This window comes from Teleopsis dalmanni, chromosome 1 (genome assembly GCF_002237135.1).
Source record: "Teleopsis dalmanni isolate 2A chromosome 1, ASM223713v2, whole genome shotgun sequence".
Taxonomy (NCBI): Eukaryota; Metazoa; Arthropoda; class Insecta; order Diptera; family Diopsidae; genus Teleopsis; species Teleopsis dalmanni.
The window spans coordinates 185,699,500-185,724,598 of NC_051846.1; the positions used below are offsets into that span (position 1 = coordinate 185,699,500).

At 29.2% G+C, this 25,099-nt stretch overlaps 5 protein-coding genes across 6 annotated transcripts in view; 3 read left to right on the forward strand and 2 right to left on the reverse strand.

The window, feature by feature from the left end:
- Window positions 1–3,482, reverse strand: part of LOC119666889 (uncharacterized protein DDB_G0284459-like) — a 3,610-nt gene extending 128 nt beyond the window's left edge. The window contains exons 1-4 of the mRNA XM_038076167.1: window positions 2,870–3,482; window positions 1,608–2,802; window positions 712–1,539; window positions 4–654 (exon numbers count right to left, since the gene is read on the reverse strand). Coding sequence (XP_037932095.1) covers window positions 4–654; window positions 712–1,539; window positions 1,608–2,802; window positions 2,870–3,214 — 3,019 coding nt within the window. The 5' untranslated portion in view covers window positions 3,215–3,482. The remainder of the gene's footprint in view (window positions 1–3; window positions 655–711; window positions 1,540–1,607; window positions 2,803–2,869) is intronic.
- Window positions 3,483–6,133: 2,651 nt separating this feature from the next.
- On the forward strand, window positions 6,134–11,629 carry LOC119670711 (N-acetylgalactosaminyltransferase 7). Of its 2 annotated transcripts, none has more exons than XM_038081094.1 (5): window positions 6,134–6,283; window positions 6,385–6,823; window positions 9,315–9,791; window positions 9,855–10,946; window positions 11,170–11,476. In XM_038081094.1, the coding sequence occupies exons 2-5, from the start codon at window positions 6,607–6,609 to the stop codon at window positions 11,274–11,276; spliced, it is 1,893 nt and encodes a 630-aa protein (XP_037937022.1). In that variant the 5' UTR covers window positions 6,134–6,283; window positions 6,385–6,606; the 3' UTR covers window positions 11,277–11,476. The 2 variants fall into 2 exon arrangements, with proteins under 2 accessions (XP_037937022.1, XP_037937023.1); XM_038081095.1 differs by lacking the exon at window positions 11,170–11,476 and adding an exon at window positions 11,520–11,629 and having other exon boundaries at window positions 6,135–6,283.
- A 3,391-nt stretch (window positions 11,630–15,020) lies between these two features.
- Window positions 15,021–16,842, forward strand: LOC119672189. The gene is made up of 2 exons (XM_038083185.1): window positions 15,021–15,361; window positions 16,507–16,842. Exons 1-2 carry the CDS (start codon window positions 15,127–15,129, stop codon window positions 16,761–16,763), a joined length of 492 nt encoding a protein of 163 aa, XP_037939113.1. The 5' UTR covers window positions 15,021–15,126; the 3' UTR covers window positions 16,764–16,842.
- Window positions 16,843–19,067: 2,225 nt separating this feature from the next.
- On the forward strand, window positions 19,068–19,888 carry LOC119672199. The gene is made up of 2 exons (XM_038083197.1): window positions 19,068–19,771; window positions 19,832–19,888. Exons 1-2 carry the CDS (start codon window positions 19,150–19,152, stop codon window positions 19,849–19,851), a joined length of 642 nt encoding a protein of 213 aa, XP_037939125.1. The 5' UTR covers window positions 19,068–19,149; the 3' UTR covers window positions 19,852–19,888.
- Window positions 19,889–23,787: 3,899 nt separating this feature from the next.
- LOC119672208 lies at window positions 23,788–24,870 on the reverse strand. The gene is made up of 2 exons (XM_038083208.1): window positions 24,203–24,870; window positions 23,788–24,149 (listed from the first exon to the last, which is right to left on the reverse strand). Exon 1 carries the CDS (start codon window positions 24,795–24,797, stop codon window positions 24,204–24,206), a length of 594 nt encoding a protein of 197 aa, XP_037939136.1. The 5' UTR covers window positions 24,798–24,870; the 3' UTR covers window positions 23,788–24,149; window position 24,203.
- Between the last annotated feature and the right edge of the window lie 229 nt (window positions 24,871–25,099).

The window sequence follows — 25,099 nt, forward strand, 5'->3', positions numbered from 1 at the left end:
TACGCATGCTACGTGCACCGTTTATGCCTAATAGCGAATTGGAGGTTTGAACGCCTATTGTTGCAACTTGTTGATTACGACCCACTGCATCATATTGATGAGTGGTTGTTGTAGTAGATGTATTAGTGTTTGAACCCATGGGAACAGAATAATCAGATGATGATATCACAACAGACGATGATGAGTGAAGTGCTGCTGAATTCTGTTGATAACCAATAGATGTGCTAGAACTAGGTTCATTTTGTATTGGAAATGACTCATCATCGATTACTCTTTGAGGCTTAGCTGACGAAGATCTTTTATTACTTTGTACTGTACGCTGAGGATGTTGCGAATATTTCTGTTCTTCGCGATGTGGCACAGAATAATAGTTATTCGGTTCTTTCGCATTAGTCACAGTATTTGGTTGTTGTTGTTGTTGCTGCTGCTGTAAATACTTTTTTTGATGTTGCAACCTTCGCTTCTGATCCTTTAACTGCATCTCTTGCTCTTGTTGTTGCTGGACTAACTTTTCATAATGATGTTTTTTCTTTATATTATATTTATCCAAAAATTCTTGTTTGCGTTGTTGTCCATACGTGTCAACGGTTTCCATTTCATTACTAGTTGAAGGAGTTTGGATTTTAGAACGTTGAGGTGGGGCTTTATAAGTGTCTAAAAAGCATGATTTTTCATTTAATTTTAAATTCAAAGAATATAATAATCAGTTACCTGTTAAACGTTTAGTTTGAGCATTAGGTTTTTGTTGCATGCGAGTAGTTACAGTCTCTTTGACAGTGCGATAAAGTGGCTTGCCTTGCGTTTTAATGCCATAGTTAGGTTCGGATGTAGATTTATCGTAAACTATTTGTGTCTCACGTACACGATCACGTTTATATTTAACTTTAGTATTTTTATCAAGTACATCTTCATTTGATACCTCTAAGATAACATCAATTTCTTCGCTTTCCTCTCCATCACATTTATCCATTTCCGAACTTGATTTGCTACCGCTACTATAAACAGTGTCATAAAATTTTTCAGTGCTTGGTTTAGACGTAGTAGCTGATTCTGTGTTGTTAGTTTTTCCTTGTGCTTCTGAAGCTTCAAATAAACTGTTCTGTTTTAATAGTAAAAGTCTCAAACATTCCAGTCTTTCAATTTCAGTATCAATCCAATTAAGTTGTACTTTACGTTCCGTATCTAACTCAACATTAGGTTTCTTTTTTAACTTTTTTGCACGCTTCTTTTCTTCATATTCGATCTCCGATTGCGTTAAGGGATTTAACCACTCCCCCATTGTATTAGAGTCACTTACATTAGTAGTTTGCTTCGGGGTAATAATGTCTTTCGATGTTCTGGACGAAGCAGTTGTGGTGGCAGGTACTGTATCTGAATCTGATATCATCTTTTTATTTCGTTTGGCAGCTTTATCCAGTACAGGCTTATTAGATTGAACAACTTTTGGATTCTCGTTTTCTTTACTTGGACGAGTTTCTCTACTTGATGACTCCGTTTGTTCTTGATCTTGGAGAGATTGTTTTGAAGGTTCTTCATAAACTTAAAATATATAATGATAATGATAGGTAATAAAGTTTATACTTTAATATAATGTACTGTGTATTTACCTTCCGTATGAATGACTTTTTCTCCTATTCCACTGCTTTTTCTTATTTTTTCTGTAGAATTACTTAGGTCTGTTTCTGCAATCTTTTTGTTTTTATCATGTAAATTTACGACTTTTGGTGCAGATTTTACAATAGGAACTTGGGAAGAAGTCACTGAAAGAGGCAAACTGGAGCTTATAGTTGGATAAGGTTGCATAAAACTACCCTCTGAGCTCATGGCAATAATCTTGTTTACAATATCTCGTAAAAGTTTCCGTTTTTGTTTTCGATCTAAACTTTTAGCCTCGATAAGTGAACAAAGCAACTTTACACCTAAATCTAATTGTGGAGAACGGGTGATTGACGTATTTGATGATGAAGCTTCTGTATTATCATCAAGTATAAGTCGTAACGTATTGCGTACTTCTTCAAATTTTATTGAATCGGTCGTACTTGCATTGGTCGTAGTTGCATTGTTGTTTTCACTGTTCCCAGCATTCATTTGAATTACTTCCGTTAATCTTGCTGTTAAACGCTCTTTTTCACGTCCCAATACATCTTCTTTGTCATCTGTCACATTTGAATCCGTCAGTTTTGTTGTTGAACTGTCTTTTTTGGGTTCTGTAGATTCTTCTTCTACATTTTTATTTGAGGAACGAGTGGTGTGATAATCGATACTAGATGGAGTTGTTGTGGTACCCATAGAATCTGGTGATATATTGACTTGTACTTCTTTTGCTGTTAGATTTGACATTCGTGTTAAGGATGTTTGTACTGATTTTTGCAAAAAATTAGTATATGACGTTGATGTACTAACATCTTTACTTTTACGTTGCGCGTCCCCACTTAATGACTTTGCGTTCGCCCCAAGCAAAGTGCTGGAAGCTAATGGTGAGTTTAAATTTTGTTCATAAGATTTTGACTTCACCTTTGCATCTTTTTTCACATTTTCATTTAGTTTTGCCAAATTTCCTTCTGAACTATTCGCGTTTAGTTTTTCCCCCGAAATTGACAATTCTTGTAACACATCCTTAAGTATAGAACGTTCTAACAAACTTATATTACTAGTTGATTTAGATTTTATGTAGCCTACATCGCCGAGTGAGTCCCATTCCAATATTTTGTTGTTTTTTGTTACCGATTCTGGCGTTTGGGTTTCTTTTGATCTCGTTTCTTTTTGTGGAGTCTTAAAATTATTATCAGTTTCTCGAGCATTCTAACATTATAGTGATGACAAAAATCGGTTTAATAAGTCGTTAATTTAAATAAAGCATTTAACAAACCTCTTTCTCTGCTTTACTGCTCCTTGACTCCATAGTAATTGAAATTATATGTTCTTTGGCCTTCTTATTTACAGCAACGTTTGGCAAGCTGCTACTTTTTGCTGCTTGATATTTTTTCACTTCGCTATCAAATAGTTTATTTAGCGATTTACCATCCAATCCACTAGTGGATGATGAACTTGAAACGATTGATGCACCAGAAGAACATGATGATAAGCGCATGTATTTTATAATATCACGATCTTCAGCATGCTTTTCATAATATTCCACAACTTCATCACAAACTCTACTCGAGTGTGGCAAGCGCTTCTTCTTGTGCATACTAATCTTTTTACTTGAATCCATGACTTTCGCGCCCGCTCTTGCTTTCAACAAAAATAAGGTGGTGGAATGCCAATTATAAATTTTGTTTGGGAAGTTTTCTTTCGTATTCAAAAATTTCCCTCAGCTTGCAGTGTTCGCAAATATTGAAACATAACAGAAACTAAAGTACGTCAACACAATAGTTTTTTTTATATTCAATATTGCTTATTCAGTATTTATCAAATTTCACATCTTAATTGATGTGCAATATTTTGATAGAAATGTTCACTTTTATTAAAAAAATTTTTAATATTTGTACTGACAATTTTGAATGAAATTTTTTTTCTATTCAGAATTACTTAAATAAATTTTTAGACATTAGGTATAAGTAGATTTCTTCATAAACTAATTCTAGCACTAACACAAAAATTAAAATTATTTCTATAAAAAATTTTAGCCAAATGCAGAATTAGTATATATTATTTATAACTTTTTAAAAGAATTTTAACTCTAAAACAATTAATTATACTTAAGAAAAATAACACACAAACGGGTATTTTTTTTTAAATAGGATAATATGTAATATGTATGTATTAACCTATATCCGCACAAAGATTTTTTTTGGAATTTTTGGTGAAAATGTTTTCTTTAAAGTTTAATTAGTATTGGGGTGTGGGGTGTGGAGTGAAGTCACAAATATTTTTGTAAAACTAAAGCTTCATACATTCAAAGTAATGTGACATATAAATTCTAAAGTTTTTCTAATATAAACAAAAAATCCATAAAAGGTGGTAAAATTTGCTGCTCGGTTAATCGAACGTTAGGCGAATATGTGTTAATATGCATTAATAGGATTATATAAAATTATATAGATATTATATAGAATAATATTCTTATTATTCTTATTCTTATACATTACACTTAATTTGGTTTTTTTCAACATATGCCATGCTTCAGAGGGTATAGAAATCTATTTTAAAACATATTTGAAAACATCAATCAATAATTAAAAATATTTATGAGGTTTCTGTGAATTGTAAGTTAGCACACAAATTTCATAACAAATTTTGCGATGCTTATACAATGCTCAATGCACAATGTTGCTTATATGGCATTTACATTGGCTTTAATTGGCTCATTTCAAATAATTCATTTAAAAGTGTTTATATAATTCATTTGTTCTCATTTCAAGCAGCTGATTTTTCAACTTGCCTGTTGATTTGATTTTTGGCCTGTGCATAAAAAAATGTTGTATGAAGGTTAAATATACCTTCAAACCTTACAAACTGAAAACTTATTTTTAGCTTCGATTAATTTATTTTTTGGAAGTAGAAGTTCCAAAAAGATGCGCATCGCTTTCAAGGAAATATTTGTTTACTGTTAGTAAATATATCAAAAATAGCCTTCTCAAATTGTCAAAATGCCATAAAAACTTTTATTTAGGGTATGTTCAATGAATTCATTTGCATTTGGAACTCATTTTAATGGTTCTTATACGGCGTTTACATTGGCCGAAAATGGCTCATTTTGGATGAGTCATTTGAAAGTGTTTACATTCGTTGTATTTCATTTTTTCTCATTTCAAACAGCTGATTTTTCAACTTGCATGTTGATTTAATTTTTGGTCTGTACCAAAAAAATGTTACAGGAAGGTTAAATATACCTTCAAACCTTACAATATAAACTGAAAACTTGTTTCTAGATCCGATTTATTTATTTTTGGGAAGTAGAAGTTCCAAAAATTGGTGCAACGTTTTAAAGAAAATGCAACCACCAAACATTTGTTTATCTTTTTTTGTAAATATGTCAAAGCAGCTTTTTCAAACTGTCAAAATGCCATGAAGAGCTTTCATTTAGGGTATGTTCAATGGATTCCTTTGCATTTGGAACGTATGTGGAATGCATTCGAACGTCATACAGAATGTGAGAAAATTGCTCATTTTTGTGCTTGAAATTTTATATGCAAGAATGAGCCATTCGATACTCATTTTCGATTTTTGACCAAAATGAGCCATTTTCGGCCAATGTAAACGCCATATTATTTTCGCTTAAGATTTTGTATGCAAAAATAAGTCATTTGCTTCTCATTTATGATTATTGACCAAAATGAGCCATTTGAGGACAGTGTAAATGGCACATAAAATTCACGCTAATGGGGTAAAAGATGTTTTTTAAAATTTTATTATTCTTTTTATTATTTACTTAAAAGGCAACACATACAACATATGGCGACGAATCACACTGAAAAGCAAATTTTAAACCAAAATACATGTTATTTTATTTTGTTACTTATTTTCGTGAAAAATGCAAATAGCCTATTTACAGAGTACAAATTATTGTAATTTCTACTGTAAATTTGCGCGTTCGACCCATTCAACCGGCTGCGGTATAAAATTGAGTTGAAATTACTTAGACCGTGTGCGAGTACGAGTAAACTGAGTTAAAGTAAATTGAAATTTCTTTGAGATATTTTGCACTGCACTTATGTAAATATGTATTTATTTTTTTTATTTATTGCACTTATTTATTATATTTTGTTAAAAGTTTTTAAATTTATTTATTAAACATCTTACAAAATTTTCACAATGGTTACACCTCATTTACCCTACTCGAAATTGTGGTATATACCAACATTCTCTGACATACCGACATAATTTACTATTTCCCTCAATTTACTTCAACTCGCACGCGGCCTAAATACTAACACTCGTTGCTATACCGACATAGTTTACCATTTCTTTCAATTTACCATAAATATACTCGAACTCGCACATGGCCTAAATATCATTATCATGGCCTATTAATATCATTAAATATCATTAGGGTAAAAAATTAATATAATGATTATCTATCAAAAATGTAAAAACAATTGAAAATAATAAACACAGACTTATCACACAATAACATTTATTTATTTATTTTATTTTTTTTTGGGTTGTTAACCCTATAACCGCTCTAAAACTGTTTTTATTGTATTATCTCTCGTTGACATGCCAAAATGAAAATGTTAATAGATTAGAGAAAAACACGACTTGCCGTATATATTTTTATAAAATTTAATAACATTAATTTTAAGTAGTTATACATAGTTACTAATAATGTAAAGTATTGGTAAGTGTAGTGTATAAAAAGCACAATGCAAAAATACTAATATTTATTATTATTGTAACAACTTAAGGTTTATTGCTTTTTTTTTGTTTTGTTTGTGTTAGTGTTTGTTAACTTGACTAAAGCCGCAATTGGTATTAATAACAACAACAACGACAACGCACCAACATATCTATTGGACACAAGACACGTCGACAAGTTTTGTTAACACAGATTAGAGTAAAAGAAGATCAGTTGTAACTTCGAAGATTAAGAATAATAAATTTTTAAGATTGATTTAAATACAAGAAGGCTGTTAAGTAAAATACTGCACTACTTTGTGCAACATGGCAGGTGGAATACGTTTGACTAGCTTTCGGAGCGGACGCTTCTGTCGTTTAGCGCTGTGCTGTCTCGTTATTTTGCCACTTCTATATTTATTGGCCACATGGAGTGATAGTCACAAACGTGTACAAGGCGTTTACCAGGCCAAATTTGGGGCTTTACGACAAAATTATCAAAGATTAGAGGGAAGACCCAAAGAAGGACCTAGAATAGTAGAAGGTAAGCGTATATATACACACACGTATACACAAGTTATTCCTCACTATTATTATTTAATTACTTGCATCAATAATTTTTATTGCTTTTTTCTAAAGTAGTTGCTGTTTGGTGAGTTTAATGACTTGTTGACTTTTCAGTTTCTGCTGAAATTAATTATTTTTTATTAAAATAGTTATCAATTTTTTGCCGGGAACATCTCACGTTTTGAGTCCATACCGATTGGTATGACTCATTAGTTACGCCGAAATATTACAAAATAAGTGTAACCTTACCGGCTTTCTGAGTGCTGCCTCTTGCCGGCAGCTAACTAAATTGTTTTGTTTATATTTCTTCAACATTTTTAAGATTGTGTTAACAACTTCTCTTGTTTATTGATTGTATAGTTTTTGAGATAGAAATCAAAACAAAATATTACCTGAGTAAACGAGATAACACTTTTTGTTATTCGAGAAAACAAATATCATGAAAACAATTCATATAACTTTTGCAACTTTTCAGTGTATAATATGTATTATATTCTTTTTTAAATAAGAAATGGTATATGCTAATCTGCAGAACACCTACTTGTCAGACCGTATCAGATTGTCATTGTAGGTAGCAGATAGAAAAGGAAGTCCAGAGTTATTTAATGTAATTACCTACCGTGAAGTCACAAAATCGGTTTGATCTTAACACACATATCGGTATAATACGGCAATAACCGTATCATTAGAGCTCCTAGGAATTCCGTCGGTACCAATTGAAGCTATACGTTTGGATATAGTCTCTTCTTTAGTGAGAGAATGTCGTTGTAGTAGAGTATAGTTACGATATAGTTTCCTCCGTTCTCTGTTGAAGTGTTCCTTCATTTGGAATCAGGTTAAATTGCCATCTAACAGTTTCTTTACTTTTCTTCATTTTCTTTAAACAATAACAAAAGTATGGAATAAAAGTATGTTGTGGGGTTCATTGAAAACGTTATATATACATTTTTGTAAGTTTTTGTAAGTTTATGGTCTTTCTCTCTCACTTTATATATTTGGTACATGACTAACATTATATTATATTTATGTTAAAGCTATTTGAGCCAGTGCACTTGAGCACTTTTACTCTTTCTTAACTCGAGGTATTTTCAAAACCCCTCTTTACGTCTTGACTAGATTATTGTTTGTCACTTCATCAGACTAAGTAATAATTGACCTCAGATCTAACTTTATTTTGTATGGATTTTGTATGAAAAATGGCCCTCATTGCGGCACATTTTTTTACTTAATTGTTATAGTGTAAGTGACATTAAAACCTGTATTTTGTAAAATTGATGTCTAATTTTTATTTTAAATTATTTATTATGATGTGTATATTTTTAGTATACAAGTGTAATTTCCTTTAAAAAATTCTGTCTTTGTGTAAAATATTTACTTAGTGCTTTAGAGTTAATATTGATTCAGTAAATAGCCAATTTTGCAGTTGTTGCAAAACAAATAATTTATTGTAAATTTGAAATGAGTTTGATAGTAGTTTTTTTTTTATTAAATATGCACGACTATACTTTTAATCTTATTCTTATTTTATTCTATTTATTTTATTGATTTTAAAATGCATACAAACTGTATCAATATGTCTTTTGGTACTAAGTGTGTATCTATCTACTAGAATTGAATTTGCAAAGTAATTGTCTTTATATATTAAATACACTATATATATAGGGTCTTCAATAAGTATGTACTTTTCTTAATATAACAGCACACAAACAGCAGATAATTAATCTGTCAACTAGCACCATGTTTTTATTAGGTAATGTTTGGATCATCCATCAAGATTTATAGTTTATTTTATATAATATAAATTTTCAGTAACATATTAAACTTCTACTGGGTTTTATACGAGAAAGTTATCAGGTTCGCTCTTATACCAATAATTTGTTAATAACAGTGTCTGCTGCATGAAACAAATAAGACCCAAAAGTGATCCATTAGCTATAGAAGCATTAGCTGCATTCTTATAAATTCACTGCTTACTGATAACTATCGTCTAGTGACTTACTTAAGCTGGGCATGTTTAAACATAAAGTAAATCGGAATGTTAAAGTCTAGAGAGTTCGGATAGAGGTATTATAACCTATTTATTTTTCTGTCTATAGTGGTACAGGTTCTGCATTGGAATTCAATCTTAAAAACAAACAAGAAATGCACTATATGTGAGATAACGCTTTAATTATTCGAAAAAATTGTGGAAAATTTGAGTTCCAATGGTATTTCTTTTTCATTTTTGATATTTTGAAACCATATCTATATCGCCAAAAAATATATTTATCGATTTAAAGCTCTACACTTCTTTAAAAAAATACAAAATATATAGTTAAAAGTATTCCAAGGTATTTAAATTAACATGTTAAAGAAACCATTTTAATTTCAGTGCCACTTAATCATTCATATTAATATTCTTATTTCTAAGTAATTAGTTAATTTCATGATTTTTTTTCACCTATTAATGTTTTTATTCGAATTTTAAGGTCTTGGAAATTTCGAGCCGAAAAATGTTAAAAAACGTATTGGTCCAGGTGAAAATGGCGATGCACATATACTTTCTGCCGATAAGAAGAATTTAGCTGACGAGACTGAAATGGAATATGGCATGAATATAGCTTGCTCTGATGAGATATCTATGCATCGTTCAGTACGTGATACACGTTTAGATGAATGTAAACATTGGGATTATCCATATGATTTACCAAAGACCAGCATTATAATTGTCTTCCATAATGAAGGATTCTCTGTACTTATGCGTACCGTGCACTCTGTTATTGATCGTTCACCTAAACATGTGTTACATGAAATTATCTTAGTTGATGATTTTTCGGATAAGAAAGATCTTAAGGAAAAATTAAATGAATATATCGAAAGTTTCCATGGACTTGTCAAATTAATACGTAATAATGAACGTGAAGGTTTGATAAGAACACGTTCCCGTGGTGCTGCAGAAGCAACAGGTTAGTTGACAAACTTTGAAACGTATCCATTTGTAATACATATGTATATATTGTATATTTTAGGTGAAGTCATTGTCTTCCTTGATGCACATTGTGAAGTGAACACAAATTGGTTGCCACCACTTTTAGCTCCTATATACCGTGATCGCACTGTTATGACTGTTCCTATTATAGATGGAATTGATTATAAGAATTTTGAATATCGTCCAGTTTATGGCAGTGACAATCACTTTAGAGGCATTTTTGAATGGGGTATGCTTTACAAAGAGAACGAAGTACCTAAACGTGAATTGAGACGACGCACACATAATTCAGAGCCATATCGTAGTCCTACGCATGCTGGCGGTTTATTTGCAATAAATCGTGATTATTTCTTAGAACTTGGTGCTTATGATTCTGGTTTATTGGTTTGGGGAGGCGAAAATTTCGAATTAAGTTTTAAAATATGGCAATGCGGTGGAAGTATTGAATGGGTGCCATGTTCACGTGTGGGTCATGTTTATCGTGGTTTTATGCCTTATAATTTTGGAAAGTTGGCGCAAAAGAAAAAAGGTCCACTTATAACAATTAATTATAAGCGAGTAATTGAAACCTGGTTTGATGAGACGCACAAAGAATATTTTTACACTCGTGAACCACTGGCACGTTATTTAGATATGGGTGATATAAGCCAACAATTAGAACTGAAAAAACGTCTCAATTGCAAATCATTTCAATGGTATATGGATAATGTTGCTTACGATGTTTATGATAAATTTCCGGCATTACCGGCTAATCTACAGTGGGGTGAATTACGTTCTGTTGCTACAGATAATTGTCTCGATTCAATGGGTCACCAACCGCCAGCAATAATGGGTCTATCACATTGTCATGGTGGTGGTAATAATCAGCTTATACGTCTGAATGCTGCTGGACAGATGGGTGTAGGCGAACGTTGTGTGGAAGCCGATCGTCAGGGTATTAAATTGGCAGTTTGCCGACTGGGTACTGTGGATGGACCATGGAATTATAATGTAAAAAGCAAGCATTTGCTGCATCGTGTACATAAGAAATGCATGGCACTGCATCCAACTACACAGCAATTATTTTTGGCGCACTGTGATGTTAATGATGGATATCAACAATGGGTGTTTAAAGAAATTAAACCAAGATGGGGTATGGAAGATGATTAATGGGTTGTTAATGCTTTTAGATTGTTATTGAAGAATATAGCTACAATGTGTGAGAGGTTTCATGAGATGGTTTTTTAAGTAAAAACTTTTATGAAGAGAAAGACAAAAGAAAACTAAACACTAATATTATTTTTTATACTTTCAATTTTATTTTTTTTTGTTCTGTTTTTGTTTTTTTGTTTTTAGTTCTGCATTATCTTTTGTAGGAATTGGTGGTAAAATGATTTTCAAGATAAAATCTCGAAGAAATGAAAAGTATGAACAAAATCAATTACGTCCAAAATTGACAAATTCTACAAAACAATTAATTTAATTGTTTTAGTAATTTTATTTATTTTATATATTTTTTAAAAATATTTGATTTAAATAACTAAAGTGCTTCAACATTGCCAATATTTCATAGAAACCATAATGTTTAGACTTCCATTTTTATTTAGGAAAATTTATTTAAAAAATTGTAACAAGAATTATAACTAATGTATGTTGTACGATTCGTTAATTATATTTTTTACTAATAATAACACTGATTTTTGATTTTATTATTTCTTATTTCTAGGATGACTACTATAATCGGTAGTCATTAATGGAATCTACACATATGTTGGTTAATAATATTATTAATATAATTACATTGCACTTGTTTATTTACAACGGATCAAAAAATAATAAAATATTCCTTAATTTTATAAATTAAAAAGCAAATAGTTCTATATATTAGCTTTATACTATATAGCTTTTGTATAGAAATTTTTCTTGAACTATGTGGACAAATTATTTGATAAAAAAACTACAACTTAAAGTTTATTTTTTATTTGATTTAAAACAATTTTTCAAAAAAATTGTGACTATGAAAATCAATTTGCAATATTTATAATTAAAATTTTTAGTATTTATTTTTATAAATATGATAATTTCAAAATAAATGAATTTAGCATTATTGTTCAATTAAATTATAATAGCATTTAGTGAAAGCAAATCAAACTTTTATATTAAAGCAATTATATTTGTAATTTACTATTTTAGAGTTAAAAGTCTGAAATAAAATATTTTAATAAAATATTTCGACTGTTAAAATTTGTAATTATTATTTTACTGATTATAAGAAGGAATTTTGTTTTAAGTTTGAAGATAGTCTGTCAAATTTGTTGCTGATAAATTTTTTTGCTTACTTACTGCAGAATAGATTCTGTTTTGAAGGGAAGGAGACTTTTATTAACATATTCTGTGATTGTACAACTCTTTTCGGAGTCAGTATGAAAACACTGAGGCGGTAGCTCCTGTTATCATCTGATATTGGGAACTATCTATGAAAAATACTATGATCTATATTCAAAAGACTAATTGTCATAACAATTGTTGCAGAGCTTTGCTTCCCCGAAATCTTAACTCCCTATTGTTCTCTATACTGTAGAGTAGGTTTATTTGAAAAATATAATATGTAAAATCATCACTTTAAGAAAGTTACTTAAAATGATAAATATAATATAATATATAATATAAATATAATATAATATATATATAAAATACCACTTAAAAGTGTTGAACTGAACTTTTTAAAGATTTGGGGCAAGATACTGCAAGCCAACTGTAATAAAACTGTATAAAGAAAAAATATCTAGGCTGAACAAAAATAAACCATACGATGAGGATCAAATATGGGAATCGCTGGTCTAACGTTTTGGTTTATTTTCTAGTAAGTTGAATATTTTTCATTAATACACCATTCAAGTCTTCATAGAACTTGGAAATATGTATTATATTAGTAATCACTATTTCTATATCAATTTTTCAGTCAAGCTCAGTAATATAGCGTACTGATACGCTATATTCAATATGGTTTTAAATATATGTTATTTAAAAAAAAAACTTATATATTGAAAAAAGTTAAATAAAGTACAACCTCAATGCTGATATACATATATTTGGAAAAATTAAATTTTAAAATGTCTGCACTTCTCCCCAATTGGTCTAAACTGCTCCAGGGGGAAGAGATCTCAATTGTCGTAAAAAGTAGACATAAAAACATATATTTTGTTTTATCGAAAAGTGCTTTGCGTACTGAAACAAACAGAAGAACAATAGAGCGAATGGCTTTTGTCTATGTGCTGGAAGATCGGAACATTGGGGGAAATGAGAAAGTTAGGCATATAAAAATAATATTTATTTCTCTTGAATATATCGATTACAATTCAGACTTTGATTTCAGTGATCACAACTTTTTATCTAGTATAACCAAATAAAAGAAGTCTTGAGCGAGTCTCGGCTCTTATGGAAAATTAGAATTATGAGGGCAATTAAAAAGACTAGCAAAAAGAGAATCTACCGGTTTTTGCAACAATTAATATGCCTATAAAACTATTTATTACTAGCAAATACTTTCAAATAGCAAATTGTAAAAGGAAAAGTCACACTGCATGTGAGATCAGTAAAACATTTAGTAATTATAACCAGTGAGGTTTTGGTTTATTCGAGAACAGTTTATTAAACTAGTAATCACTTAAATTTAGTGTCACAGTTGCGTACAGTATAAAAAATAAACTCTTTTTAATTTATTCTGTGCATTTCTTGCTCTTTGAGTAACAGAGAACTTACCCTATGTAAGCCCCTCTTCAATAAATCTGAAAAACCATTCATATAGACAATGATGGGTTCCAAAACTGTATAGACTGGATTTAACCGATTTTAAGAGGCAGTTGAGAATGGATATGTTATCAAAACTATAGGACGGAATCAGTGCTCTATCTAGCCAACGAACTACAAGTTGAATCTAACCAAGTCAAATAGGTAGTTGAGACAGATGATATGGTATCAAAACGATGGGAAGGCCCTAATTAACTCATGAACTTCGTGACTATCTCATTCTGCTCATCAAATAAGGTCCTTAAAGTTGCAGGTGGTATGATTATGCTATTAGATACTCACAGTGCTAAAGAAATTCACTCTATCGTTTTTTATTTGTGTCTGTTGTCTCGTTGAGTTTTGATGGATTATTGTGTTTCACCTTCTTTTAAGTCGATGTTTTTGATTTGAATATAGAATTTTAACAATTGTTTTCTTTAAGTTTCTCGTATTAACTGCAAGCAGTCAATTGATCAATTGATCAATATTTTCAGTGTTATAAATTGTACCGATTTATGGTGAAATGAATTTTGAAGAGTTTATAAAGTTGCATGTAACAATGAAAATCATTGATATCTTAAATTACTATTCGTAGTATAGTTAGTCATATAGCATATAATCGCGCCATAAATTAGTAATATATTATTACCTTTAATGTTTAAGTGGTAAGTTATAAAATATTGTAAATGAATCATAAAGTTATTATTGTATAAAATTAACTTGATTATTCAAGAAGGGGGCATCTATTGGTAATTGTATATGATAAGCATTCATATCCGTTGTTGTATCTTGGGTAATGGCACACAAAAACCCCATCAAATTAATGGGAAAAATGATTTTTTTAAAAATCATTTTACGAAAATACCATACCGAAGAAAACAACAGGTGTAAATATCAAAACAAATTAGAAATAATATAAAAAAGCATTAGTAACTATTTTTAAAAAGAGCATAAAATTGTCAAAATATTTATTGGTGATAACGAGTCATCACCTCTTATCAGTAATTCAAAGTTAATTAACTTTGCCCTATGAAAAGTTTTATATTAATATAAAAACACTGTCTGATGACTGAGTGTCACACAGACTGTAAATCTAATAGACTCTTTAATCAAACAAAAAAAAAAATAAATTAAATATAATATATATTATATATCAGTAAATGAGTTAATACAGTTTTCCGGTTAAATTATTGCAAACAATCGAAAGTATCTGAATGGTTTAATTTATGCAATTAAAAAAAAGCTAAGCAAGCACCTTATCAAAGCGTTATCAGTTGGTTCCTTCTGTTATTTATATTTGATTTGAATGTTTTTTATTTTGTATATTTTGTATATTTTGATACGCATTGTCAAAGTAGAAATTGTGATTTCTTGATAAGAAAATGTTTGAAGCTGTTTTTTCTGCGCTTCGACATAAATAAAAAGCCTTAAAACGTGTAGCACTGGTTTAGTTTCCACGAAGCATTCGTTTAAGTGTATCGAATATTTTTCTAAAGAAATTGTGAAATTTTTTAAATCCTTAAAAAAGATATACCATAAATAAAATGAATTTCCGATTAAGTGTTGCTTGTATCTGCTTGGCTGCTTTGTTGGCCATTAATGTGGTAGATGGTAAATCAGTCCTTGAAACGCAGCCAAAGTTACGTGACATAACCGTTGTACAGGATATACGTGATTTCGCCAGAAACCATCCAGGCTTAAAATTGACACGTTTAAGCAAGGAACCTGGCAGAACCAGAAGCCAAAGTGTACGATACACTTTGGGTGGACGTGTTGCAGGTAAGACTCATATTAAGTAATTTTAGTTGGGAGAAGATGATTGAGAAATAAAGTATATACTAATCTCTAGAAAGGTTATTAAGTCAAGCAAAAATATTTAAAATAGAAAAATTGCTAATAAATTATTCAAACGAGTTTTTTTTAAATAAGGGAAATAAATAATTTCTTGACTTTAAGTATTTATTTGAGTTATATGTGATGAGTTATATGTTATATGTGATAGAAAAGATGGAATATGTGTCTAGAAAATCATTTTAAAAGTAATCCTTTTTAAATTTAAAAAGGATTAAATTAAAAAAAGCAAAGTTATTTTCAAAGGACATTTTATTAAATAAATAAAAAATAGAAATAAATTGATAGAATAAATTGATAGAAATAAATGATAGAATACGTCAATCGTTATGGTCAACTAAATTACATTATAAAACATTGAAAATTAATGAAGGTTTGTTATTAGAAAACCCATGATGTGAATTTATGCCACCATACATACCATATATGATAGTAATTTAATGTTTTAGTTGCAAAAAAAAACCCTGGAGAGTAGCTAAGTGTAATTGTAGCTCATATAATAATTAAAATGAATTGGACTGAATCAAAATGGTTTTGAACTGCAAATTCTGCATCAAAGACGTAGGCTAAATAAGCTTGTTTTTTGACTGAGTTTATGGTTCAAATCGATCTATCGATCTATATGCGGTTTACAACTCTGTCACATAGTTGATAATAAAATTGCATTAGTATTCAACTTCAAAAACAATGTGATTAGTTATTAAACATATAACTGCTATGCATATAAATAAAATAAAATTTATAAGAGAAGTTCCGAGCAGTAGTGAATTGTACCAATATTTTTATTTCATTTTAATTAATTAAAATTATTCACGAATAAATAAATATAAGAAAGTACTCCAAGACCACTGATGATGGGTATGTGGCAGCACTCGAAATCGCGTATGGTCACTAAAAATTCAATTAATTAAAAATAATTAAAAATTTTGTTATTATAATTCACTACTGTGCGAAACCTCTCTACAATAGTTTCTAAAAATACAATTTAAATGTATATTAAATATTACGTTCAACAATAATTAACTTTCTATTTTACAATCGTAATAACGTTTTTTTTTTCATATATATTACAGGTGATCGTCTTGTTGCACAAGGTTCTGATGTCTTTAACTATCCAGCCAAAAAAGATGTTGCTATTCAACTAACTTATCCTGAATCCGGCACTGGTAGTATTGTCACATTTGTTGATCTTGTTTGCCAACAAGATAGTGACTCTGGTAATGCATACGTTATTGCTGGTGGAATTGGTCAACGTTATATCTCTATTGTAGTGGAAGCGAATCAAACTGAACAGTTCTCATATAATGCACAATATTACGGCTCCAACTAAAATCTAAATACTATATTTTCATTTATATAAAATACATAAAGTACAATGTACCTGCATTAAATAAATCATTTTAGTTTAATTTTTTATTTGTAAATCTATCATTTTAATTTTATTTTTTTTATTTGAACACTGAACTGCACCTCTTTCACTAGCTCTATTGTTCAATACGTATATATAACAAGCAAATCTGAACACAAGGTCTTAATCATGTGAATGTTAGTATTATGAGATTTTAACTGAGTAAATCTATATTAGATCGTAAAAAGAAAATTTAAAAGAAAGAAGCTGAAGTGAGTGTTTTTACAATCTATCATCGAAGACCTAGATGTCGTCTATATCTTTATCTAAGAATTTAAATTCTGATAATAAAATATCGACGATAGACTCAGAAAAGAAATTCTATAAATTTCGTCTTATAAATAAAAAAGCTATCCCCTAAGGTCAAAATTTAATATCTGTTTATTTGCGTTGGTGAGGTTACGTATTGCACCTATTAGCGATTTGTAATTCTTTAAATTAAAATTATAAGAAAATTTACTCAAGTTTTACTAATTTTTACTAAAACTCCTTGAGGATGTGTGGTTTCATCAATTTATTTAAAATTTGATGTGAATTTAATGATCTCTTGCATTTTCAAGAACGATTATGATAAATTTGGTTTTTTGAACTGAATACCGGCTGTAAGAAATTGTTTTAGATAAGTACCTCGTGAGTTCCATGGCTATTTTAATCCCTGATATACCAGAGAGTTTTGAAGTACTATCTACTTATATCTTTTAAACACTGGACTAGTCAATAGATCTTGAATTTGCCATTTTATTTAAAGACTGAGTTTAAATGTCAAAAGAAAAGTAAAGAGAAAGAAGAGTAAAGAGTCTAAATTATTGATTTATTCTAACCTAAATATTATAAGAAGAAAGATTTTATAATACAACTTAAAAATCTTTAGAGGAGAACTTTAGTGGAGAAAGTTTTATTTTCTCCACTACGAACACTTGTTAAAGCAATATATAATGTAATAATAATGTAGTTAATGTAATACATAGTATCTCATTTGTTCCACTACACATTATCATTATTATCTCAAGACACACATTTGATATATGCGTACTTGAGAATATTTTTTTTCATTCAAAAATAATCGCACTTTGGGTATGCAATATTATTGTAACACCAAATAATCCCAGTGGAACCCAAAATTATGTGACCCTAATTGAACCAATTTCCAGTAAAATCAATCATTTTTTATAATACTCTGGAGAAAAACAAAGAAGTGCTTCATGATTTCTTTCTGCTCCTCACCGTTGCAGCTTCTGCAGTAATAATTGATGTACTATATAATCAAGTTTATATCCAGTTTGATTTGAATTAATTTTCTTCAGATGGAGAGCGACATCTATGACTTTCTAAGTTTCATTTTGATTAGATAAGCATTGAATGAAAAAAAAAGGACTTCTGCTATTATTTTCACTTAATTTGGTATGAGTAATAAAGTTACATGTCGTTACAGGGCCACTTATAAGTCCTCTTTTTAGAAAAGTTTTACTAGTATTACATTTAGACACAATTTATTTTCAGAATATAGATGATTATAAAATTCATTAATTTTTAATAAATGCAACTTAAAATTTTATTTTGATTGAGAATTCTGATATTCTAAAAATGAACGCCTAAAATTTTAGTACATGTTTTTAGTACATCATCTTTAATATTTACTTTACTACTTAAAATATGCAACAAATTTTATAAGATTATTTTAGAATTTTTTATGTATTAAATAAATTTTTAGTAAATTATTTATTATAGTATAGTATAGTATAGTAAAGTATAGTACATTATTATTGTTATATATTTGTTTATTATTAAAACAAAACAAAAAATTGCTACAACATGAGGTTCTGTGGCGTTATTGAGGTTGAACTTATAGTATAGATTTCAAACTATAGTATAGATTTGTGTTTAAGAGTGAAGATATATTTTCTAGTATGTAAGAAACCCTGATATTTATAGAGATCCTTTCATTGAAAGTATCACCAAGGGGTGTTACAATAAAAGTGGTGTACTTTGCTAGGTTTTCTCAGTGTTATCCAAATAAGGCAACCCTAAGTGGTAGAGTAAATGTACTATCTCTATCAACTTTATTCACGATTCATATGAATTGTTGACTTGTTTTTAATAAAATTAAATCTATTTATCTACGATTGGATGGTATAGAAACTAATGTTAAAGTAATTTAGACAATTTTTTCTAATTTGCTTCAAGAAATTAGTTCAGTTTGCTTTCAATTAAAAATAAAACAGCAAATTTATGGTATATATTTAAGATTGCCTACCTACGAATGATTCTGATACTTTCTATGATTTCTAATGATTCATAATTTAAAAATATGATTGCTAAATCGTATATGGACTATCTGCTCATATGTTGGCGAATCATATGGCATATTTTCGAAACTACTCCGGATAAATGTTCATATTATTTACCAATTGCATATACAACATTATTTATTCTGGGAATTCACATGATGTGGTGCGGTTTTCTGGATATATGTATTAGTAAATATTGGAGAAACTATAGAGATGTCTCACTTTGTTGGCAACTTATAATTTTTATAATAAAAATATTTGCAGGATTTTGCTTATCAGAAATTATTTTATCTCTTTTATGTTTTCACTGTACTTATGAGATCGTAGTAAGTAGTGGAGAGAGATACTTATTAATATTTCCAGCTGTTACAATACAAAAGTATCCTACACTGGTAGGATATCTTTTAATTTGTTGGGTATTTTTTGGTGGATTGTACTACTTTGAACCAGTTAAAGAAAAAATAAAGAAAAGTTTTATAAAACTCTTGAACATAATACTCTCGCCGAATAATAATTACAATGAATTTAATTTACTGTATCCGATATATATTCGTACCGTAGATAATCAAGATACTTACCTGGAATATACGGATAGTTTAAGTGATGAACAATTTTATAACGAAATAGATGATTTTTACCATAGTATGTATAATTTAATATATTTAATTTATTCATAACTTTTTATTAAAGTTTTCCTTTAAGACGATTTCATGGGTGACTGACAGTACGAAGGTATTTTTAACCAATGCGCATTTATATATATATATGTATATTTATATAAACAGATTTGGTATTTTATTCAATGTAATAATTGCTACTCAATATTTATTTAATATTCAGTAATAGTATTAATTTTATTTTATATTTTAATAAAAAGTTTAAATAGTTAATATGATTTTTTTATTTATCTATTTTAATTCAATAGTTTTGTTTTCATAAACTTTAGAAAATGGATAGTCCTTTGAATTTTTTGAATTTCAAATTTTATGTTAAATATTTCTGTAAATTTTTATAATTGAATTAAAGCAAAATCTATTAACTTTGAGAAAATTATTAGAAAAAACAGTGTATCTAAATACATAATTTAATTTCAAAACATTACTTAATGTGTCAATAATGTTAATCGATTTTAAGTAACGTTTTTAATCATATTTCGTACATTATCGAAATTGAACTTATTTTCCACCACGATAAAAGCTTTTTAATATTATTTTGCTTACAATTATATTGACATTTAAGAAATGAATGTATTTTCACACATTTAAGAAATTCATTTCTTTTTGAACTTAATTTTAAAATGATTATTGAAAAAATGGCGTTATTGGACGATATTAATAGTTAGGGAAAAAATTTAAATAATTTAAATTAATTATGTTGAGGCTAGTTGAGTCAGTGCATTTTTATTCTCTATTAACTGCGAGGTTTCTTCAAAACCCCTCTTTGCGCCTTGACTAGATTATTGTTTATCACTTCATCAGACTAAGCAATAATTAACCTCAGATCTGCATACCTCCCCGAGGAGCCTGTAACCATTCTGAGATTTGATAACGCAGTGTTGGTAAGTCTGTCAGATTTCGCAAATAGTTTCTGGTCTCTATCCTTTATGTATTTTTTTGATGGGATCAATCTTGAATCTAGGATGTCATTCGTCCTAATGTAAAAGTTTTCTCAGAGCCAGGCTTTGTGCAATTTCTAGCTAACGAATAGTAGTGTTTGAAAAATAATTTAAAATTTTGCCATTTTTGTAGAAAGGATAATAAAAACTGTTTTATTTGAAGAACCCTTAAGTTGTTTTTGTAATCCAAAAAACTATTCTAAAATTCTTTACATTACGTATCTACAATCTAAATTGAAAATAATATTTAAAAAATCTATACCGTTTGTATACATATATATTACGTACTTTAAAAGAACAATTTATTATATATAAATAATTTATATATATAATTTTTTATATTTTTTTATTTCATATATAATTTCTTCGGGTCTGTTGCTATAGACCCTGAGAAAAGAATCATGAAAAATGATTAGGTGGAAGAAGATAGTATATATAGGTTTTCAAACGACGATAATTGGATAAATGTCTATAAATGTTATATTGAGTCTTTTTCGGGTTAGTGCATCTGGGCACTTTTACTCTATGATGACTGGGGGTTTCTGCAGAATCCGACCCATATCACTTTGTTATAAAGCAACAAAATATTGCTAAAGTTCAGTTTAAAGCCACTGAAGAAACTGGCTGGACAAAGTCGGGAGAATATAAGCATTAGAATAGATCAAGGTTTTAAGGTCTTCGCTATGTCGCATCGTCTTTTTTACCAATCATCATAACAATAATATTAATTTCTAAAAAGGAGACTGAAAAGACTGCGATGACTACTGTAATAAGTAACACAATAGTCTTACTAATCTTATTTCAAGAACGCTTGGAAGTGTTGAAAAGGTTATTTCAGTAATTCGCATTGCTTTACCTAGAACTTTGACAGTATATGCAAAATAGTACATCCTATAGCTTCTAAAGAATCCTTGTTGGATCTGAAAACCTCGACGGTAAAAGTTGTGGTAAAAAGCAGAATATTGTAACAGTTGCAAATCATATTAGGCATGTCTAAATTTTCTTGAGTATTGGGGTTTATAATTATTAGTAATTTACCGTAATGTCTTAATTTTCTGGAGTATTACTAATTATGATTTATTCTAAATAATATAAGTATGGAATGTTCTTATACTTCTTGATTTATATAATTTTTTTCTTAAAACTTATTGATCATTTTCACTTCTTTTATACAAATCCATAGACTTGTTAAGCTGTAAATTCTTTGAATTTTCCTATTACTCATATCTTTCAAAAAGAAAACTTATTTTTAGAATTATTTCATCCATGGCGCCAATGCAATATGTGATATATACAATATGTATTTATATATATTTTTTCACGAATTTATGGGATTATTTTCAATTGACAACGCGACTAACAATAATCGCAATATCAATTCTTATTTTGTATTTTTTTTATATTTATAATCTGATATTGCCGAGTAAACAAGTAGCCAGAAAATACCGATAAACGCGTAATTCCACAACAAGTGACGTCTATTGTCAAATGGGTGAAAGAATATTATAAATTTCGCTACCGTTTTAAGAATATACGACAGTCAGGCGATTTGTAATGGCCTTTGCTGTATATAATAAAACGACTTAATACTTGAATAGGTAATTGATTAGTTTTGATTGCTTTCTAAAAATATAAGAGTATATCATATATTTTTATTTAATTAGATTTTGTCATATTACCAATATTAAAAATAATTACTGTAATATATACCATATTAATATTGATTTAATATTGCTTTGAATTTTGGAATTTACTGATTGGATTCTAAGTTAGTGAAATTAATTGAATAGTTTTTCAAGTGAAATTTTAGATGAGACCTAATTAGGTCTAACGATTACCTATTAGTTGTATCTACAAAAATTTATTATATTCATTATACAGTTTTTCAGTCAATCAAACTAGGTTAAACTTTTGACTCTCCATGACTTCAATTAGCGCCTTCCTACTGTTTTGCTTCCACATTCTCGGAAGCGTTCGGTTGTTTATGAAGGCAGTACTTGTCCATTTCAATTGCTGCTAGTTACTTAAGTTTATTGAAGAACCGCATACCTAGGGTAGCTGTTCTTTACCTCAATAGAGCAGGGAATGAACAGAAAAATTGTAAAATAATTTGTAATATCTCCATCTGATTGCAGAAATGACAGTAAATATTGTGTTGAACTCCCGTTGTGGCCACCAGATTACTTATAGCGAAGAAAGTAGTGATTACTGCCGTCAGTCTAGAAAAGTCTCCTTTATTATTGTTAATTAGTAATGTTTGCTTCAGATGGTGATCTGGATGTAGTATTCTAATAACCTTATATGGTATGTTGCGAGATTTTTCGATGCATAATACATCATATAAAGTAGCGTGAGCACTATTTTTGCAAGTTTTTTTTCCATAGCAGATTCCATAGCTGATTAGGGATTCAGATTGGACAGAAATATTTTCCATTAAGTAGGGGTAAAATCAAGACCTGAATTGTAGATTTTGAATAACATAGCACTGCCATTTTATATTTGTATTCTGTAAAAAGCAATCTAAATATTGTAAATTGTGAAGACTTTTCATTGGAAGATATTAGACGAATTAGGAAAGAGTACAGACTTTTTGATATCTACTCTTTCTGAGTATATACACTGCAATTGTCCTTTTTTTCTTTGAAGACAGAATTCATGTTAAATGTCACTCTCGCGATGATGTTTTATCTGAAAATTTTGCGCTAGTTTCGTTAACAGGCATCCATGGCCTTAGGTTCTTTCTTTTCATAGGCCTGCTTACCTTAAATTTTTGAGTCAGATAGAGTCAGAATTTTAACGAAATAATTACTAATCAACTTCATTCAATACAATCAATTGGTGCAGTAAATGTTGTAGATTTTATAATAAAAGGATTTTATTTCAAACCTGTAGATTGAAACCTAAAGTTTCTACAGATTTGAGTTTAAGAATTTAGAAACCAGTTATCCTTTATAATATATTTTACACGTACTATTAAAAATATTGCACAGTAGAAATTTTATTTCATTAATGAAATAAATTTTATTTACAAAAAATATTATAGCTTAATAAATAGAATACATTAGGATGTCCTAATAATTTTTTGGCATGGATAAAGACTAGAAAAAATGCGCTTTTATTTAAAAAAATGCTAAAGTTGCTTTAAAAATAAATATAATTCCAGCCTTACGTCTTAAGTCCAGGTAAAGGTGAATGTTCCAAATTAGGTTAATTTTAGAAAGAATTCGACTCATCTTAGTCTATATAAATATTTGGTATTGTTTTGTTGAAATTATGAGCATCAAATTTAGGTACACCGGGAAATTTCCAAGCTAAAGATCGAAGATATTTGCTAAGGTTTATTTACGTGTTGAGATATCACTAGGTCAAGGTGGAGGTCGACCTCTTTCATTACTCGCCCATATACTAAAATAAGTTATTTATTTTCCATTTATTTGGTTGTCAAATTGAATATTTACCTTAAGATTGCACATGTAAATTAAGTTCTACAGGATCAAAGTATCGTCCTCTGCGATATACTAGATCAACTGGTGCGGGCCTCTTAAACTTCATTAGTAGCCACAAATGAGTTACTTTAATAAATGACCTAATGTAACTAATCTGAGATATTCCACCTAAGAATACAATTGCCATAAGCATATAGCCTACTAATGTTGGTTCTTGTTCTGTGAGTGTCTTCGTCGTTTTCCAAAAATACATCCATGACATGGAGTCCACTACTTCACCAACCAGGAATAAAGCATAATAAATTGACAGAAACAGGTAGCTCAGGCAAGTAATGCCCACGATTTGAGAGGGATAAATAAAAATTCTCAATATATTAGCACAAGTTGATACACGGTATTCCTTAGCCCATACGCATGCAAGATTGCTTAACAACAATACCATTCCAAAAACGAATGCGCAGGATATCAATGCCAGTGTAGGTTTCTTACCAAAATTTTCCGGATCCACAATGTTACTTATGTTCCATACAATACCAATTATCGACATAATACATTGCATATGACACTCATAATAATCAAGTATCCATTTCATTGTTTCGTTAAACATGTTGGATACAATATATATAGTACTATATACTAAAATTTCCTAATTGAGTTTTTAAAATAATTTTCCTAAATTTGAAACACACAAAATGGTTTAAAAAAAAAAATGAAAAAAATATTTTACGAATGTTTATTGTATAAAATATCGAGATATGTTTCAAAAATATAAGGTAAATTGATTTAAAATATGATTCAATGCAATGTTAAAATGATTCTAGAACACAGTTCCAGTTCCAGAATATATTTTTATATTAATTTTTTTATTAATATAAAAATATAGGATTACACAAGCGACAAGTTTTTAAG